Source organism: Portunus trituberculatus, chromosome 17 (assembly GCF_017591435.1).
Source record: "Portunus trituberculatus isolate SZX2019 chromosome 17, ASM1759143v1, whole genome shotgun sequence".
Classification (NCBI taxonomy): domain Eukaryota; kingdom Metazoa; phylum Arthropoda; class Malacostraca; order Decapoda; family Portunidae; genus Portunus; species Portunus trituberculatus.
In genome coordinates this window covers 19,282,144-19,302,701 of record NC_059271.1, presented here as the reverse complement: position 1 = coordinate 19,302,701, position 20,558 = coordinate 19,282,144, and the positions used below count along the sequence as shown (strand labels likewise).

At 42.4% G+C, this 20,558-nt stretch overlaps 1 protein-coding gene across 3 annotated transcripts in view; it reads right to left on the bottom strand.

The window, feature by feature from the left end:
- Positions 1–1,931: 1,931 nt before the first annotated feature.
- LOC123504987 (hillarin-like) overlaps positions 1,932–20,558 on the bottom strand; it is a 44,590-nt gene continuing 25,963 nt past the window's right edge. For 2 of the 3 annotated variants that reach the window (XM_045255975.1, XM_045255976.1), the window contains exons 5-13: positions 12,122–12,276; positions 11,582–11,740; positions 9,894–10,098; positions 9,435–9,661; positions 8,610–8,828; positions 7,707–7,745; positions 6,689–6,897; positions 3,296–3,426; positions 1,932–3,015 (exon numbers count right to left, since the gene is read on the bottom strand). In XM_045255975.1, coding sequence (XP_045111910.1) covers positions 2,458–3,015; positions 3,296–3,426; positions 6,689–6,897; positions 7,707–7,745; positions 8,610–8,828; positions 9,435–9,661; positions 9,894–10,098; positions 11,582–11,740; positions 12,122–12,276 — 1,902 coding nt within the window. In that variant the 3' untranslated portion in view covers positions 1,932–2,457. The remainder of the gene's footprint in view (positions 3,016–3,295; positions 3,427–6,688; positions 6,898–7,706; positions 7,746–8,609; positions 8,829–9,434; positions 9,662–9,893; positions 10,099–11,581; positions 11,741–12,121; positions 12,277–20,558) is intronic. The other variant, XM_045255977.1, reaches the window with a different exon arrangement.

Sequence of the window (20,558 nt, the reverse complement as noted above, 5' to 3'; positions counted from 1 at the left end):
ATCCTGATGAGCTTTTTGTGACATTTTTGTGGTCTTGATAAAACAATTGTGATAAAAGTGCATGATCTTTATTATCAAACCAGCAATAATATGTTACAGTGATCACCACATACTGGCAGTGATCGGAAGAAAGATATATTCATTCTATTAATATATTAACACTTTCATATATTAATTTGTACGAAAAGAAATGCATGTGGGAAGATATGCGTGAGGAAGTGTGCAACCAAGCCTTCCTGCAGTGCCTTGGGCTGGCTGTCAGCATCACCAGAGCTGTCACCAGGTATGTGCTGCAGGACTCATGGCGTGCAGCAGCCTGGTCTTCAGGCTTGGCGAGCAGGATGGTGGTGCTTCCGTGCCCCCCCCAGACTCTGTATGATGTGAGCTGAGCAGGTCTTTCTCGAGGCATGCTCTCTGAGTAGCTTAACTTATTAGGCTACTTCTTTTAATTTTGAGGTATGTGGTGATCTCAGGATGTTCACAGCTGTATAGTTTGCTTTTCTTCCATATATAGAAACTGAATTACACTAAAGTGATACCTTTCAAGATACTCATTGGGAAGAAAAGGAAACAAGCACCTTTCTATCTTGAAGGAGATGCACACATCCATGCCACTCAGAAGGTGGAGGCAGAGCTTAATGGAACGGGACCCGGATAACACTTTCACCAAGAAAAGTTAATACTTGTATATTATGATAGAAGCAGAAGAATGGTGCTTTGAACACCAACTGTCACAACCCTTGAATTTCAGGAGGTTTGTAGCATATGTTGTAATTGATGAGTAATGTAAGTTTTTCTTTCCTCCTTCATTATCACAACCAGATCCTGAAAACATGTGCATTCTGGATGTAAATTTATGCATGGCCAGTACCGTGGAAGACTAAGATCCTTTCATCTGGACAAAAAAAAGAGCACTAAGGATAGGGCCCTAGTGGGACTAAACTGGCTTGTCTCTGTACAGAATATTACAAAGTTATCAACTCGCCTATTGGCAAAGCTGTTGTTTTGTAGGCAGTGAGAAAAAAGCTATTTTGTTTGAGGAACGTCTCAGAACTTCCAGAACGAAAATGTCATCCCATACCATTTTGTCCTATAGTCAGTGAGAACCTGTTCCTTCCCCCTGATGTGTGTTTTATGGTAGTGATGATTGTTGTGATGGTAATGATAGTATACATCTGTGTGTGTGTGTGTGTGTGTGTGTGTGTGTGTATGTGTCTGTGTGTGTGTGTGTGTGTGTGTGTGTGTGTGTGTGTGTGTGTGTGTGTGTGTGTGTGTTTGTGTGTGTGTGTTTCACTGTATGATCTGCTGCGGTCTCTGACGAGACAGCCAGACGTTACCCTATGGAACGAGCTCAGAGCTCATTATTTCTGATCTTCGGATAGGCCTGAGACCAGGCACACACCACACACTGGGACAACAAGGTCACAACTCCTCGATTTACATCCCGCACCTACTCACTGCTAGGTGAACAGGGGCTACACGTGAGAGGAGACACACCCAAATATCTCCACACGGCTGGGGAATCGAACCCCGGTCCTCTGGCTTGTGAAGCCAGCGCTCTAACCACTGAGCTACCGGGTGTGTGTGTGTGTGTGTGTGTGTGTGTGTGTGTGTGTGTGTGTGTGTGTGTGTGTGTGTGTACTTACTTAGTTGTAATTTTACAGGGCCTGCGGTTTATGCTCGTGTGGCCCCGTCTCCATTTCTACACTTATCCAATTTTTCTTTTATAAGTGTGTGTGTGTGTGTGTGTGTGTTTGTATGTATCTATATAAGGCATCAGTGATTGTACTGATGATAGTTATAATGAATGTGGTAGTGATGATGGTGGCAATGATGATGGCATTAATAATGATAATATCATATGGTGTGATGGGATGTGGTGATGATGATGATGATGATGATGATGATGATGATGATGATGATGATGATGATGTGTGTGTGTGTGTGTGTGTGTGTGTGTGTGTGTGTGTGTGTGTGTGTGTGTGTGTGTGTGTGTGTGTGTGTGTGTGTGTGTGTGTGTGGTGTGTGTGTGTGTACAGACAAGTCAGAATCTCTGCCCCCACTGAATAATGAGCTGAGCTCATAAAGGAATTATGTCAAAATATCAAAACCATATAACAAGTGTCAGATATAAAGCTACTGTATTTATAAAAGTGGAGTGTCATCTTGGAGCACATAGAAGCGTACATTTTTCTGTTTCCATGACATGGTAACTAATAACATTCTTATTTATATAATGTTATCATTTCTGTAGTAGCATATTTACAACATATATATTTCTATAAACTTAGTATCTAGTCAATACAATCTTTAAAGTATTTAAATGATTCAAAAATAAAGTTTGAGACACATTTAAGAGAGTAGTAAGGCACCTTCAGGGACATCACATGCCTGCTGTGGCCCAATGTGGGATGGACCAGCTGACAGGAAGAAGAGGCAGGTTAGAGTGGGGAGGCACTAGTTTCGTTTGGAGGAATTGATGAGGTACTTGCAACAATGCGTCAGGAGGTGTTTCTCGGTTGGGTTGGTGGTGTCCATACTGGCCACCTCACGTGTGTAAATGTCCATGCCATACTGACCTTCCTCAGGGAAGCTAAGTGTGAAGGTCACTAAGTCATCGTGCACACGATGACTCACATACTTGCTGAGCCGCTTCTCCTCTGATCCATTCTTGTGCAATGTTGCCATAAAGTCTGTGAGTGGCCGTGTCATGCGGAATTGCAGTTCCAGGTCTCGACCAGCAAATACCAAAGCATCATGGTGAGTGACAGGTTCCAGCCCAAAAAGCCTGGTAGCCTTGGCAGGACCCCACTCTCCTGAGGCACAATCAGGCAGTGGCACCATCACTGTCTGCAGGTCCTCACAAACTATCTTAAATTTACATACACTCTTGAATTTCATGGGTTCCCCAGTAAGGTATTCCCTTGGAGTGACAGCATTGGCAAAAATGTCGAGCAGGAGAGCTCCAGAACATGGTGCGTGCACCCGGAAAGCCACCAGCTGGCCCACAACAGACTGTGACAGAAGAAATATTTGTCATTATATATTACACTGATAAGGAATAAATCATCTTTCTTTGACCTACATCTTACTATATTAAGTCTGAATTCAAAGTATGATTAAACTTTCTTTTCAACATGCAAATACTATTTCTAGAAAAAAAAAAAAAAAAAAAAAAAGAAAAGAAAAAAAAAATGAATTAGATTTATAAGATGGTCCCTGCTTTCCAGCACATATTTATTCTCTGGTAATTTCTAAGACTACATACTGTTTTTATGACATACATACAACTTACCTGCATAACAAATCGTTTGAGGGAGACAGAGTCATATTGGTCCTTGTCAGAATCATAGAGTTTGAGATTGTAGTGGAAGATGAGGGAAGATTGCATGTGGCTAGGCATCCCAATCCTGATGGTAGCAGCACCTGTAAGAGGAAAATAAGTTGCAAGTATTTAATGCTTTGTGAGACTATTAAGTTGTCCACTAATCTACTTGATGTGTTGGTGTAAAAACCATATTTGAATAAGAAAAAATAAATAAAAAAAATAAAAAACAAATAAATAAATAAATAATATATAAAAAAATGAATAATAGACAGATAAATAAATGAATAAATAAATAAATATATATATATATATATATATATATATATATATATATATATATATATATATATATATATATATATATATATATATGTATATATATATATATATATATATATATATATATATATATATATATATATATATATATATATATATATATATATATATATATATATATATATAATACAGGCAACCCCCGCTTAACGAAGGGATTACATTCCTAGAAAAACCTTCGTTAAGCGAAACTTCGTTAAGCAAACCGATTATGACTTGAACTTCCATTGAGAGTAAACAAAGCGAGAGTGCATCATAGTACAGTGAAAGGTTTAACGAAAGTAAAAATTATGAAGTTAAACATTTAGGCAGTTTAATTTAAGTCATTATAATGTACACTAATGTATGTATGTACATAACTTTATAATGTTAATGATCTTAAACTTATAAAGGGAGGGAGAGTAAAACAGGAAAGACACTAACTGGCAACCTGTGGAATGTAAACAAAGGGCGCATCATTGTATCACATACAAAACTTATGTACCACATTTCCACAAGGCTTTCCATTTTATCCATTGTAGAGTCACGAGTTCAGGTGGTTCTTTTAGCTTGCAAGGAAGATACGGTCTCACCAGCCTTCTTAATAGAGTCTGCTGACTTGAAAATAGTAGAGACAGTAGATGGAGTCAAGATGGTGGCGAGCAATGCTATTAGTTTTCTCTCCTCTCTCGTGTCTGTGAATAATATCCAGCTTCACTTCGAGAGTAAGAGACTTCCTGGTCTTCTTAGCAATGCTAGGCGACATTGCAGGGCGTTTTGGTGGTAAGTTGAGTGAGGGAAGACGAGCTGCTGCTGACGCTATTATTGTTTTGAACAAGGGGGAGTGAGTGGTGCGCGTGTTGTCAACGAGAGGCGCTAGTGTATTCAAAAGCCTGTCAACTTGCATGATACGAAGGTGCTTTCAAACTTGGAAAAAATTACCTGGACAAAACTTCGTTAAAGCGAGTTTGGTGTTCATTAAACGAGCAGATGGTAGTAAAATGAAACCTTCGTTGTGGCGAAATTTTGTTGTGTGAACCTTCGTTAAGCGGGGGTTGCCTGTATATATGTATGTATGTATGTATGTATATATATATATATATATATATATATATATATATATATATATATATATATATATATATATATATATATATATATATATATATATATATATATATATTAATGAGAGAGAGAGAGAGAGAGAGAGAGAGAGAGAGAGAGAGAGAGAGAGAGAGAGAGAGAGAGAGAGAGAGAGAGAGAGAGAGAGAGAGAGAGAGAGAGAGAGAGAGAGAGAGAGAGAGAGATTTTCTAGTGTAACGTCTCCATGATTGGTTGATATCCTTAAGGATAGGTATATGCAGGGCTGAAATTCTACTACTTGAAAGCTTTCTCTTCAAGGAGGATTTACTTCCTCACTCCTTTAAGGAGGAGGATCTTGTCTTTAAAGACTAAAGATTTCCTTGGCTGGCCACCACGGAAGAATAAAATCATATGAATGGATATTGTCTGAATTATTTAATTATGAAGAAAGTTTCTTATTTCAGAGATGTTTAATGGTGTGAAAAATACATAAATTTTATTGTGCATATCTTCATATATGATGCTACTCTATTATTTGCTAGAAACAGCAATAGTACAGTCAACTCTCAATTAATGTGAGGGTTATGTTCCTGCAGACAGCGCATTATTAAAAATGCGTTATTCAAACAATTCTCCCAGAGAATAGTAATAAGGGGATTATGTTCTTGGCCACTGGGAAAGTCTGCCTATTTTTGAGATTTTGTTACTCAAACCTTAAAAAATATCAATACATCACTGGGCCACAGAAACAATAAAAGCACATGTTCTGATTTTATTAGCTCTAATGGTACCCAATGTGCTCTCCCTCAGTCCCATCACATGGATAATCACCGAGGTCTTCTCCCTTAGCATCGCGATCTGACACTTCCAACTTCTTTTCAATGGTTACAATCTTCCATGATATCTTGGAATCACTTTCCTGTGAGGGACGCATGGATGCCATAGTATAAGATACAAGAAAAAAATGAAGAAAAACAATCCACTCATGGTGCAGGTTAGCTCCAAACTGAGGAGTGAGGACTCAGGACTGTGATGGAACAGCTGAGCGTTTCTGAACTATCACTCAGTGCTATGGAGTCAAGGTGATCCTCATGGCATGATTGTATATGGATACAAAGATGATATCAATTATAGCTGGCGATCGAGGGCTAGAAACTCAAATATTGTGGTGAAAACTACTCATGAACTAAAGGGGGTCAAAAGAAGTGGCAATTGGCAGCTGCTTCTTCTTCTTGTGACTCTTTAGCTTGTGTGTAGTTTTTACTACAATATGTGCATTTCTGCCTCTCTATTGCTTGCTATAATGATTATCAAGTCTTTGTATTCATATATGAACATGCCATGAGGATCATCTTGACCCTGTGGCAGTAAGTGATAGTTCAGAAACGCTTGTAGCTGTTACTTCTCGCAGCCCTAAGTCCTCACTCCTCAGTCTGGAGCTAACCCACACTGTGAGTGGATTGTTTTACTGCGTTTTCACCTTGTCTTCTATATACTATGGCATGCAAGTGTGGCATGGTGAAACTTGTAAAAAGCTAATAGAAATGTTGTTTTGTGAATATAAATGTATATATGAGACAGTAACACCTCCTAGGGAGGTGGTTTTACTGGCAACCTGCTAGTAACTTTATTACTATGGCAACAATGTCTCCCTATATGTTCGTGGATAGCATTTCTTGGCCAAAAGTTGCTCCACTCGTTTCACTCTGCGGTTCTCACCAGAAGCAGTGTGTATGTGCATGATGTCACTGAGTCAAGTTAACCCATTAAATTGAATAAATCGTGAATAAATTGTGCTATTCAATCGTATTTCCTTAAATATTGTCGCCTTAAATCAAAATCACGTTATTCAAACTCATGTTAATCCAGAGTTGACTGTATTTGAAATTTCATATGCCTGCAAACTCCAGATATGATATGCACACTTGTGACAGTACCCTGGGGCTAAAGGGTTAAACTCACCTGTGGAGTCAGTATACATGACTGCTTTGGTGTGCTCATCAGGGAAGTAGAGACCATAACGAAAGAAAAGAGACCGTACAAAAGGTAACTCTTCAAACTCATGCAGACTGATGGGTGCTTTGAGCAACTGCCACTCAGACTGCAGTGGGAAGAACTCATAGATGAACTCTTTGGGGTCAGTGAGGAAGTAGTGATCATCGTATTCATACCTGGAGAGAAGAGGTAAGTTATGGATCATTATTCTACATGCCTGTGCACTCTTAATGCTTCCAGGCTATCATTTCTTCTGCCACTCTTAGTTCCCCAAACAATGTCTTCTTGAACTTGGGTGTAATGTTATTAGCATTCTCTTTGATTTGGTGACTTAAGTCTAAAGTTTAAATAAAACCAGGTAAATGGAAAATATGTTTTGATATTTTTGTTATTCATTTTCCAATATACTAAGGTATTGGAGATATCATTTATTGCAGAAAATTAACCACTTTTCCTGAATTTGTCTCACCTGTAGCCTGTCTGTCCTGTAATACTGTACATACATATAATATTAGACTGAAGCTTCATTCTTACTATATTGAAACACAACATACAATGCCATTTTTATTGGATGACAGAATATTAAAGCAAGACATGTCTACAGAATAAGAAATTTTGGTATCAAGGAAAGCTATCTTCTCATAAGAACCATGCAAAGTACAGCATCAGAATTTGACTCTATGATTATGAGGAAGAAGTGAGAAGGAAACAAGAATTGAGAAATGGAAAAACATAAAAAAAGTAAGACCGGAAATACAGAAAATTAAGTGAGAATAAGAAACAGTAAAAGAAGAACAGAAAAAAATAAAAAAAACAGGAAAGTTGAGAAGAATCAAAATTATAAATTGAATCAAAATAAGAAGATATTAAAGAAAAGAAACACTTAGAATGCAAAGTAAGTGGCTGGAAAAGGAGGAAAAAAGGAAGAAAAAAGTGTGAGGAAGAACAAAGACATGACTTAGCAGAAGAACTGATGGCTACAGACCTTAGGTTATTGCTCCTGCTTCCTGCACGGCCTGAGTCCCTGTTATATAAGAAAGCAGAGTTAGTGGTGGTGATTGTGGTGATGGAGTTGCTAATGGTGGCAGTGCTGGAATGCTAGTGGTGGTGGGAGCAGGAGTAGCGAGAGCACACAGGCCCAAACACCATCACGAACTACAAGGGCTTAAGCAACTAGGTATTACCACACAAATGTGTTTGTTAGATGAAATGGTATCCAAAAGATAACATGAAGAGGCTAAAGAATCACATTTGATTTGTCACTTTGTAACAAAATCTTGAAATGACTGCAGCTCCTCTTGCCTGTCATCTAGTGGACACCACATTGAATGAGGCACACCGCATAAAAGCAATAGAAAGAGTGGGCTTCATGAGGGACAGAAGTAGTTTGTCTGTTTACTTCAGCATTGCTCTACTAAGGTGATGCCTACATTAATGGTCCCTAGGTCTCACAAAGGTGTCCCAGCAAGGACGTTATGTCAAAAGCATGGTAAGCAAAGGGAGTCCATGCAGCTTGTATTGTATCTGATCAATGCTTTCTTTCAAAAGAAAAATGTTTAGAAGAATAGTACTACAAGGCAAAAGTTAGTAAGGGTGAGAGATAAATGCACGTTGGAAATATGTACAGTATAAGGATCATATATTTCTTATCAAAGATAGAATACATGATTAAGGGAGGACAGTTATGAACTTAATAGGAAAGATGAAGAAAGTAAGGAAAGTCTAATAAAATCAGTGAAGCTGTGTCAGCAGTCCTGGAGGAACTGTGGTGCACAAACGAAAAATAGTCACTAGCAAAGGAGACAACAGGGACAACAAGGGAGTGAAAATATTTAGCATCAGGGGATCACAGAAGTTTAGGTCAGGACAATCTTTTTTTGGAACTCACCTCAGACTATCACTCTTGCTCTTTCCTCCTGGCTTGGGCACCTCCTTGGCATTAACCAGGTGGCGAGCACCCCAATTGCACTGAACGAAGCGCCATGCTCCTGCCACATACACAGCATTCCATGAGTTGCGGAACCTGTTGTCCTCAAATCTGACGCCTGGTTGGTACCCGGCAGACTTGCTGTAGCCCTTGATGACAACACAGTGGAGTCCCGCATAGCTGAGGAAATTGAGGGGTTTGTACATTGGACTAATGTCAAAAAAATAATGTCATGTTCAGCTGCCTTTTGTGAATACCATTATTATAACTTGTGATATTTAAGCCTTGGTGATAGTATCTTTTACAGAGAGAAGAGAATTGCATGGATCAAGGAACTGGTCAAAGTTAAAGACATCTTGAAAAAAAAATATGGACAAAACATTCCATCCATAGAACAGAAAATAGGGGGATGAATATAGTAGTATCAATATATCAACTAGTGATGGTAAGAGAAGACAAGCCAGACAAAGAATTAGATGGAGAGATGATGAATCTTGCTGAGGAGGCCTAGGATTGACATGTAGCTGGTATAGATGAGAAGGAAAAATTACAAGATACACTCGTCTTGATCTAGAACTGTGGAGACTGATGACAGTGCTGCTGCTGATGATGACAATAATAGTTTCGAGTAATCACTTAACTTTTATAATAACTTAATGTGTTAGAAGAAAATGTAGAAATTATTTTAAAGTTACGTGTTTTCCCCACAAGTTGGCCATATGATGGTTGCAATGCTCGTTCAAGCTGGCCAGTGGCCACTGCAAGGTACAAAGCTCAGAACCTCACCTGCACAACCGCTTGAAGAGCACATGATATGACTCAGTGCCATACTTGATACCTCGCAGGAGTCCCATAGGGGTGTCACCGTGGGCAGAATCATCAAAGGTGATGGAATTGAGGTTCTTGACGGTGATCCAGCGGAATATGGTTCTCACCTTTTCAACATCAGAAGCACAATGACCCACCAGCATCCTTACTAGATCTGTGAAGGTCTTCTGGTCTTCTTGGGCAACCTGCAACACCCCAGAAATTTCATTCAATGTTTTGTCTTTTGGTTACAGCATGGTGCAGTAAATAGAGGCCAGTCAATGATTTGATCATGAACGTAAGGATTTACTGTGGTAATTACTAATTACTACTATTCTCCCAAGAGAGATCGTTGTTGCCATGACAAGCTAAAAATCGAGTGTCATCACACATCTGCATTATCATCGTGGTTTATTTAAGTATCAGCACCATTCTCACCTGAATAGCCAGCTGGTCCACCTCAGCAAACTCGTCTGGGTCCATGTAGATGTCGGTCTTGGTCTGTGGCGGCGGCATTGGTGGTGGAGGTTGAGCTGGGTAGTGGTCTATCACCTCTTCTTCCTCCATGTATTCGGATCTCTTCTCCTGTATGAGGCGCATCATCTCCTTGCTGTGTTTGTCCACCAGTGCTGCTGTAGCCGCCCTGGGAAAGGAGACTTCATGAGCCTTGTGTTTCAAGACATGCTTGTGTGCCCAGCTTTCATCATTAGATAACCTGTGCCCAAATTATGCAAGAAATACATCTCTTTCTGCATTGTCAGTTCACTTGGTGAGTGTGAGACTGTTAGATGGCTTTCCTGCTGTGATATATATATATATATATATATATATATATATATATATATATATATATATATATATATATATATATGTCTTGTCTAAGAGCTTACTTCATGACAGCGGAAACTTATTCTATGGAATAAATATTTAACAAATTTAGATCTGCAATATATATTACATTTAATTTTTGTTATCTTTTGCGTTACGCGGCATTGATTACAAAGGTGATTCCGCTCAACATAGTGCTGACTATCTGATTTTGAGAACGAATACATTTTACTTTAGTAATTGAGTAATGACCTGGTTGATAAAATTGATCATGTGCTGTTTATTGTATCGTATATTACATCTCACTGTCCATTTAGAACTAAACACGACACCTACATAGTCACTCAACACTTAATCGACACCACCTCATCTGGCACTCGGCGACGCCGCATGACTCAGCCTCACCACATACCACCGACACCTGTCAACGCACACGACCTGCATCGCCTTCCATCACATGGGTTAACACACACACACACACACACACACACACACACACACATATGGTTCACTTTTATGTTATTGGTGATCCGTTGTGCATCACCACGTTGGTAAAGATGACTGGAAAAAAGTCAGAAAAGAGTTAATTATCGGAAGTTTTCATGAATATTAGAGAAAAGCATAAGAAATTTTCACTATGTAACGCATAAGTAACATACGTTAATGTAACAAAACATCTATTACACATAAATACTATTCAAATCAACGAGTATCTACATCTATGCAATGCGCAAGACAAATTCGCAGCAGTGGATAGGAAGAGGGAGGCTTTGAGAGGGAACTAACTATAATGTGTGTGTGTGTGTGTGTGTGTGTGTGTGTGTGTGTGTGTGTATCTATATCTATCTATCTATCTATCTGTCTATATCTATACCTATCTATCTATCTATCTATCTATCTATCTATCTATCTATCTATCTATCTATATATATATATATATATATATATATATATATATATATATATATATATATATATATATATATATATATATATATATAAAGTATAGTGGTACTTAGCATTTGGCTGATACTCTTGACATGTAGCCTTCTTTGAAATGCTTTGTTATTTTACCAGAGTTGTTTCCAAAGGTCACCGAGATTATCTGTCAAGTTCTCATGGCTACTTTTTTTTTATTGATGGTGCAGAATCATCGTCAAACTATTATTGATATCACGAAAACACCATTAAAAAAATAAATAAATAACTTCCACAAGAGTTTGCTAAAAGTAGTTGAGAGAAGGTGACAAAGTTTGAGAATGCGATCCATTCATTATATTCTTGTCGCCGTGACGTACCTTTCGTGCTCCAGCATCTTACGGGTTAGGTTCTCCTTCTTCATGTCTCTCTTGATGGTCATGTTCTTCTCAAGCTCCTCTCTCTCGCGCTGATGCTTCACCGTCAGGACCTTGGAATCCTCCCTTGACCTACGCTTGGTGGCTAGGTCTCTCTCAAACCTGCGTTGGTCAGGGTGAGGAAAGGGCGAGGGAAACGCGTCAAAAACAGGATAAATTCATGCCAGATCAAACAGGAGAAGGAGGTGGTAAAAACAGGCTCTGGAAATGTTAAATGTATGAAGTGTCAAAATCAAGGTTACGTTAATGATATTTTGTTTGGTTATTTAGTCTGTCATTTGTTGATTGTATAGTGTGTGTGTGTGTGTGTGTGTGTGTGTGTGTGTGTGTGTGTGTGTGTGTGTGTGTGTGTGATCAGGGATAGTGGTCTGGTTTAACATCTTCGTCCTGATAAGAAGACAGGATGCAGAGGACGTGTAGAAATCTAAAAGAGGAGAGCAGGAGCAGAAAGCAAGGTACAGTAGACTACTTGTCCAGACTCACTGTGCAGTCAGCTTCTCCAATTCAGACTCCCACTCTTCTTTGATGTAGTCGTCCATTTTGGCCTCTTCCGCAGCCCTTTGCTTGGCGAACTTCTTATAAAGGTCGTCCTCCTCCAAGCGGTGTTGCATCTCCATTTGCTTCTGCAACGCCACATCCTGAAGAGCAACAAAGTTCCGTTAACTAAGAAATGTGTGTGTGTGTGTGTGTGTGTGTGTGTGTGTGTGTGTGTGTGTGTGTGTGTGTGTGTGTGTGTGTGTGTGTGTGTGTGTGTGTGTGTGTGTGTGTGTGTGATAGACCAGTTGTTTTTGTGATTCAGTACATTCACATTAGTCATTGTTGTCGCCAATTAAAACATCACCACCACATTTCCTCTACGTTCTGGTTTACCCAGTGTGACATCATTAGTATTAATAAAAGCATTTGCTACCACCGTAACCAGCACCTGCATCCCAACTATCATGACAAGCTGACAGCCATTCTTTTTTAGTCATTTCCTATTTCGTGATGAGCACCAACAATAAAACCAACAATTCTACTTTATCCACTGCACACACACACACACACACACACACACACACACACACACACACACACACACACACACACACACACACACACATCCCACCATCCTTAACCTATAAAGTTTCTCTTCTTAAACAAGTAAAATATTTTAGGGTCACTAATAATCACGTGACACCAAAAGAATCTTGCATTAGAGCGGGGGTCACGAAAATCCACCACCACCATGATCACCACCAACCCCATCATCATCATCATCATCATCATGAAGGAAAGAGACAAGGCCACCCCGTCGTCCCGCATCGTTAGCTGACCCGGGGCAAATTACTCTCACTTCCGCAAATTGTCATCCTTACATTATGTTCTAAAGAGAATGAGAGAGAGAGAGAGAGAGAGAGAGAGAGAGAGAGAGAGAGAGAGAGAGGGGGGGAGTGGTGGTAAACAAACACATACAATGTCAATATACCAATTGCGTTTTTGCTCTCAGCTTGCACGTCCCCCTCCCCTTCCCTCCCCTCTCCTCTCTCTCTCTCTCTCTCTCTCTCTCTCTCTCTCTCTCTCTCTCTCTCTCACCGCGAAGTGTAATGGCTCACAACCGAGAGGGCCCTGGTTCGAGTCCCAGGAACAAATAGGCAAATGGGCAAGCTTCTTAATGTGTAGACTTTGTTCACCTAGCAATAAATAAGTACGGGATGTAACTCGAGGGGTTGTGGCCTCGTTTTCCCGGTATGTGTGGTGCGTGATGTGGTCTCAGTCCTACCCGAAGATCGGTTAGTATAACCTCTGAGCTCTTTCCGTAGAGGAAAGGCTGGTTGGGTGACCAGTTGACGATCGTGGTGAATTAAGCACACACACACACACACACACACACGGGCGCTCCTCTGTTTTATGTCCGGAAGCTTAGTATTAACCTTAGGAATGAACATGGACCGGCTGATTGAATTAATTACCAGTGCAAAAATAGCGTGCATGGGGCCGCAGCAGGTGTTCTTCCGGCGGTGTGTAGTAGGGAAGGGTGCAGGTGTAACGGGAGGGTCAGAAGTGCTAAGTGTACAAATGGGCCAGTTGTATTAGTATTACGCGAGACAGCTGTGATGGTGTAGTATATCTGCACCTAATGAGAACTCACTATTACCTACATGAAAGTATGTTATATCCTCTAAAATATTTCCTATAGGTAAGAAAAAAAAGTAAAAATCGTGCATGTACTTCGCTTATAACATTGTTTCTTCTTGGTCTGTGCGATGAACTTAATATAAAGCTAGTTCATCCTTCCAGATATTGATTACCATTCCATATTTACGACGAGAAATTCACCAAACTCTTGACAAAACTACTGGTGTCAACTGTAGTGCTACATAACCTGAAGAATGTCCGCAGCCTGACATTTTGTTATGTAATAGTACGTTAGGGATGTGCAAGATGGATGAGAAGCAGAATAGGATGATATCGGAGAGCGGTAGACAGGTGTGGAAAGACCGGTGCAGGTGTAGTGGGGGTGGATGGCGTGGGCCGGCAGGGTGGGAAGAACAGTTAGCTGAGTAGGAGCCGTTCACCCGCCGTTGCCAGCTCCTTCACCATCTCCTCCGCTATCCACCGGCGGCGATGCTTCCTCATGAGTGTATTCCATGGAGGGAGGCGATCGCTGGAGTGGTGGTGGGTGATGTTGATGCTGTTGGAAGGAAGTTTTTGGATGGTTGCTTGAGAGAGAGAGAGAGAGAGAGAGAGAGAGAGAGAGAGAGAGAGAGAGAGAGAGAGAGAGAGAGAGAGAGAGAGAGAGAGAGAGAGAGATAGAGAAGGGAAGGGGGGAAAGAAGGGAATATGAGGAGGAGTAGGAGGAGTAGGGCTGCAGGAGGGGTCGGCAGTGTACTAAGCCAAGTGTGTCGGGGTGAAGGAACGCTGTTGCACGCGCGCACACAGACGCACCTAGACACACACTTAGACACACACACACACACACACACACACACACACACACACACACACACAGAGCAAGGAGAGCAGTAACCATAGCTTGAACAACAACAAACACACCATGCAGCACAGCGATCACAACAATTAGTAGTTCACACCAGCGGCACGTAACAGACCGTCACGACACTGGTGCACGGAGTCAACAAATAGGAATGGTCACGGATAATATAATTTTCAACCTCCTAGAAAAAAAATTGGCATGAATGTATTTGTTGAACGTAACTTCATTGTTCTTCTCTGCTGATAAAAGGGATACCTGATGTTCTAGATGCAGAAGTCTTATATCATCCGAACGTTTATTGGCAAAGAAAATGTTATTCTTGAAATGAAAGGTCGATTACAAGTCCTGGCTCTGTTCGGGTCGTCTTGCCGGCCCACCTGGCAGCCCACCTGGGAAGTTCCTTCTTACATAGCGGTACACCGGCGGCCAGTTCCTCTGCCGGCCACTGCTGGACCCACACCGTCTCCTCTCTCTCTCTCTCTCTCTCTCTCTCTCTCTCTCTCTCTCTCTCTCTCTCTCTCTCTCTCTCTCTCTCTCTCTCTCTCTCTCTCTCTCTCTCTCTCTCTCTCTCTCTTTCAGTAATGGGGCCGTGTGGCAGCTCCGAGGTGGTGCGGAAGTAGCGTGTGAAGCGGCGCCAGCGAGCGTCTCTTGTGACCGCCCTCACCAAAACGTTATTACAACAGCACAAATTAATGGCGACGAAAAGGTGGAGGCATTACTTGCACCAGAAACCACCCACTAGCACGTGCGCGCGCTCGCACACACACACACACACACACACACACACACACACACACACACACACACAGCTGGCTTGTCTCAACTCTTTATTCACTTCACTGCGTACCTTCCGCTGTGTTTATTCATCTTTTCCTTGACCTTCTCAGTGAGGTGATCGAACTGAGAGGGAAAGACAAATATAGGGTGAGAGGAGTCGAGGAAACACAGACGCAAGTGAGGAGAAATGGAAAGGAAAGGGAAGAGAGGTATGCTAGAAGAGACTTCAAACCACTTGGAGTGAAAGTAATTCTTGGTACTTCTACATACGCACGTACGCACGTACACGCATACCTATTTCGTCACACACACACACACACGCACACACACACACACACACACACACACACACACACACACACACACACCGCGTAGTGTAGTGGTTAGCACACTCGACTCACAATCGAGAGGGCCGGATTCGAGTCCCAGCGCGGCGAGGCAAATGGGCAAGCCTCTTAATGTGTAGCCCCTGTTCACCTAGCAGTAAATAGGTACGGGATGTAACTCGAGGGGTTGTGGCCTCGCTTTCCCGGTGTGTGGAGTGTGTTGTGGTCTCAGTCCTACCCGAAGATCGGTCTATGAGCTTTGAGCTCGCTCCGTAATGGGGAAGACTGGCTGGGTGACCAGCAGGCGACCGTGGTTAATTACACACACACATACACACACACACACACACACACACACACACACACACACACACACACACACACACACACACACACACACACACACACACACACACACACACACACACACACACACACACACACACACACACACACACGTGCGCAAAGTCTTATATCTAACTGTAACTTAATGCATCTAAACCTGTTACCTGTTCATAATATACCGCATGCGTGCGTGCACACATGAGCATGTACACAAACACACACACACACACACACACACACACACACACACACACACAACACACAACATCCCATACCATGCATAACTGTCACTCAGTAGCTATTTGGTGTCATAAGATTCCCTACACACTGCCCTAGCTGGCCCTAACCACCAAACCCAGTTAATCTCTCATTCTCTATTTCTGTTACTTCTCTTACACACAGTTCTCCCATTCGATGTCACTCCTGCGCGGCAGACACACAACACACCACCCTAGTGTGCCTCCACTTCCCACGGCTTCGCATTGTAAACAGCAGCCACACGCCCATCCCATCCATTTCTTATTGTGTACCTGCCATTTTTCAGCCGCATTCATGCCTCACATACCTTACCACTGCCATCCTCCCATTCCCATTGCTTTCCCTGTTCCCACCATTTCCTTGTAATTAACCAGCTTTTCCCTTTCTCTCAACCGCAGTCATCTGACCCTCCTCTCCTCTACTTTCCTGTCTTGTCAGACTTGCATGCTTCTAAAGATCTACCTCGTCTACAGCTTATTAGTGTGATTATTTTCAATGGTTGCAGTCTTCCTTTCGTCCTTCTTTGCTGTGTAAAGGTACTCGCTCCTGCAGGTGTTGGAGTAGGCGTGCGTGATATAACCACTCAGTGCAAGGTGTGTAATGAGTGGCTCGCTGCATTCTGTACATCACGTCGATCCCCTCGCATCGGTTCACTAGCATAGGGTTGCACGCTGCTTCCGCTCCTTTGGCGGCGACCCAATAGTGCTCACGACGAGGAAATTATATGCGTGTGGAATTGTGTTTGGTAAGAGTGTGTTAGCATATTTGAACACCTTTGTGTGTGTGTGTGTGTGTGTGTGTGTGTGTGTGTGTGTGTGTGTGTGTGTGTGTGTGTGTGTGTGTGTGTGTGTGTGAGGATATTTCATGTAATATGATACTGTGAATGCGTGCGTTCGTGTGTATGTGTGCGTGTGGTAGGGAGTAGTAGTAGTAGCAGTAATCTATTGACAAAAAATGAATATAAATGGGAATGTACTCACGCTGATTTTTTTGTGATTTTTTTTAAGTGGTGTGTGTGTGTGTGTGTGTGTGTGTGTGTGTGTGTGTGTGTGTGTGTGTGTGTAGTTCACCACGGTCGTCTGCTTGTCATCCAACCAGCCTTCCCCGTTACGAAACGAGCTCAGAGCTCATAGACCGATCTTCGGGTGGGACTGAGATCACAACACACTCCACACACCAGGAAAGCGAAGCCACAACCCCTGGAGTTACATCCCGTACCTACTTGCTGCTAGGTGAACAGGGACTACATATTAAGAGGCTTTACATTTGCCTCGCCGCGCCTGGGACTCGAACCCAGGCCTTTTCAGTTGTAAGCCGAGCGTGCTAACCACTACATTACGCGGTGTGTATGTGTTTCACTGTATGATCTGCTGCAGTCTCTGACGAGACAGCCAGACCCTACGGAACGAGTTCAGAGCTCATTATTTCCGATCTTCGGATAGGCCTGAGACCAGGCACACACCACACACCGGGACAACAAGGTCACAACTCCTCGATTTACATCCCGTACCTACTCACTGCTAGGTGAACAGGGGCTACACGTGAAAGGAGACACACCCAAATATCTCCACCCGGCCGGGGAATCGAACCCCGGTCCTCTGGCTTGTGAAGCCAGCGCTCTAACCACTGAGCTACCGGGCGTGTGTGTGTGTGTGTGTGTGTGTGTGTGTATAATTCACCACAGTCGTCTCCTGGTCATTCCATCAGCACATGTGTGTGCGGAACTACGCCTGTCGCGTAGGCGTGTGTGTAGGTTTATATGTGTGGGCGAGTATAGACAAGCGCTATAGTGGGCGTGTGTGCACTATTTGTGTGTATACGTACGTGTGTGCATTAAGGGTGAGGGGGAGGTGGGGTGTTAAAATATCAAGTGTTTTGTTTGGAAGGAAATCAATATTCTTCTGCTGCTTGAACTTTTATGATGTAACTTATGATATATCTTCCTCTTGTCCCAACACACACACACACACACACACACACACACACACACACACACACACACACACACACACACACACAAGAAGGGGAGACCGAGGGCTGGGGGGCCAAATAAGGCCAGTGTGTGGACTAGCAGCTTGTACTACCCCACCTGTCTTTCATCCCTTCGCCTCCACTCCTGCCACATGACTCTCTTCCTTGCCATATATTGTTTTTTATTCCCATTTCTTCCTCACCCCTACCCTCCCCTCCTACTGTTCTCTTGTGCACATCTTCCTTTGCGAGAACTTCAACGCACCTTGTATAGTTATCCGCGTTTGGTGTCACTGATGAATATTTTTCTTCAGCCACAATTGCTAACCCAGCGGGCCGCCCGATGACAAGGCAAGGGTCGGCTGTTCTTATATGGAAACATCATTCCGATGGTGACAAGAATCGGTGACAAGTGGCGCAACTTCTGGTGATGAAGATTTGAGGTATTTGCAAATAGAAATATTTTGATGGTCTTTGATGAATATACCTTTCTGGTGTTACAAAGTATTTCATTATTATGGAAAGAAGAAATGAATCACTTCCATGCGTCACTGATGCCCTAGGCAAAGACGCGTTGGAGATCATCCTCTGCCTAGATTGGTCACTGTAAGCCAAGTCATGTGGTACTTGAGACTGGCTGGAGATACTGTGTGGATGATATGATGGTGCAAGGGTCGTACTATTGTTAAGTGAGCGCAGTAACAACCATCAGGGAGGGATAGGGATGAGAATTAATGCGCAGTGCGGAAGGCAGTGTGCTGGCTGGAGTAACCCAGGTGGAGCGCCAGGTGTGGCGGGCGCGCCCAGGTCCCTACACCTGGGAGAGCCTCCACCTGAACTTGCCATGTGAGGGGCCTTCAGGGAAGGAGGTTAAAAAGGACGCCACGCCCCTACTTGCCCTCCCAGGACCATATATAAAGAATCGCAGCGGCCTATACTTGGGCGTGGTGCCGGATATCCCTCCCCTTCCTCCGTTTTCTAATACGTAATGCTCTTCCCTTTCTCCGCCCTCCTCACCCACCCTTCCTTCCAGTGTTTAATGTACAGAGTGTGGACAGTGAAGGCTGAGTGACGTGAAAACTAAAAGCAATTTTGCTAATGTATGCTGCCCAATCGGATCAGCTCCCCTCACAGCCATACTTCATTAGCACTTACTACTCATGCATGCTTTGTAGGAGCTTTAACGTGAATAATGGTCCTCAGTTTAAGTATCGATAGTGGGCGGGTAAGGGGTGTGGAGTCCACCACGCACTACGGTGTGGCCACAGTGACGTTCAACTCATGACGGGGTGGCGGTGACGCCCAGACCCACACGGACCCGCCCAGACCCCGCCCTAGCCCACGCCGCCCACCTCCGCTCTGATGACCGTGATTCGTTTTTTACAAAATAGTGCGTGCTCGCGTGTGCGCACACGCACACACACACATAGATAGATAGATAGATAGCTACACACACACACACACACACACACACACACACAGAGAGAGAGAGAGAGAGAGAGAGAGAGAGAGAGAGAGAGAGAGAGAGAGAGAGAGAGAGAGAGAGAGAGAGAGAGGTTTTATTGTTTTATTATAAGAAGATAAGATGACCAATAATCATTACACGCAAACCTTTGACACTTAACTTTTTTGTAAATGCGCTTCATTTCACATATTTACTACTCCACTTTCTTTGTAATTTGAAGAATTCAGGTCTAGTTCATGTCATATGACATCCTTTATCCGCTGGACGCTCGGCAACTTTCTAAAAGCCTTGATCAAATATATTATTAATGGTCAAAGACCTGAATGTTCAATGTCAGTGTCATCACGATAGGAAATTTAATGATCAGAATATATGCGGCGTCATAATCTTTACAAATGGAACTAGATTAATAACCGACCGCTTTGGTACACCATTTTGATCACCATTAGACAGACAGACAGGCAGAGGGAGCAATACTGATTACGATAATTGTCTTTTATCTATTCATTTATTTATTTTTTGTTGGCCCAGCTATCCAACCTTTAACAGAGGATGTCATTCAGTAAGGAGTTTTCGCCATTTACTGAAGGGAGTTGCGCTTAATCGGACTTCTCTATAATCATTGCAAGTGATACTCAATTATTGTTGTCATGAATCTTAATATAAAAAGAAAAGAAAAAAATCGCTAATGGAGGAAAAAAAAAAACAACTGCGAGAGAAAAGGAGAGAGAGAAAAAAAAATGATGGGGGAGATACAGTGTCCCCGATTAGCAATTTGAGTTCGAGGAATTAATTCAACGT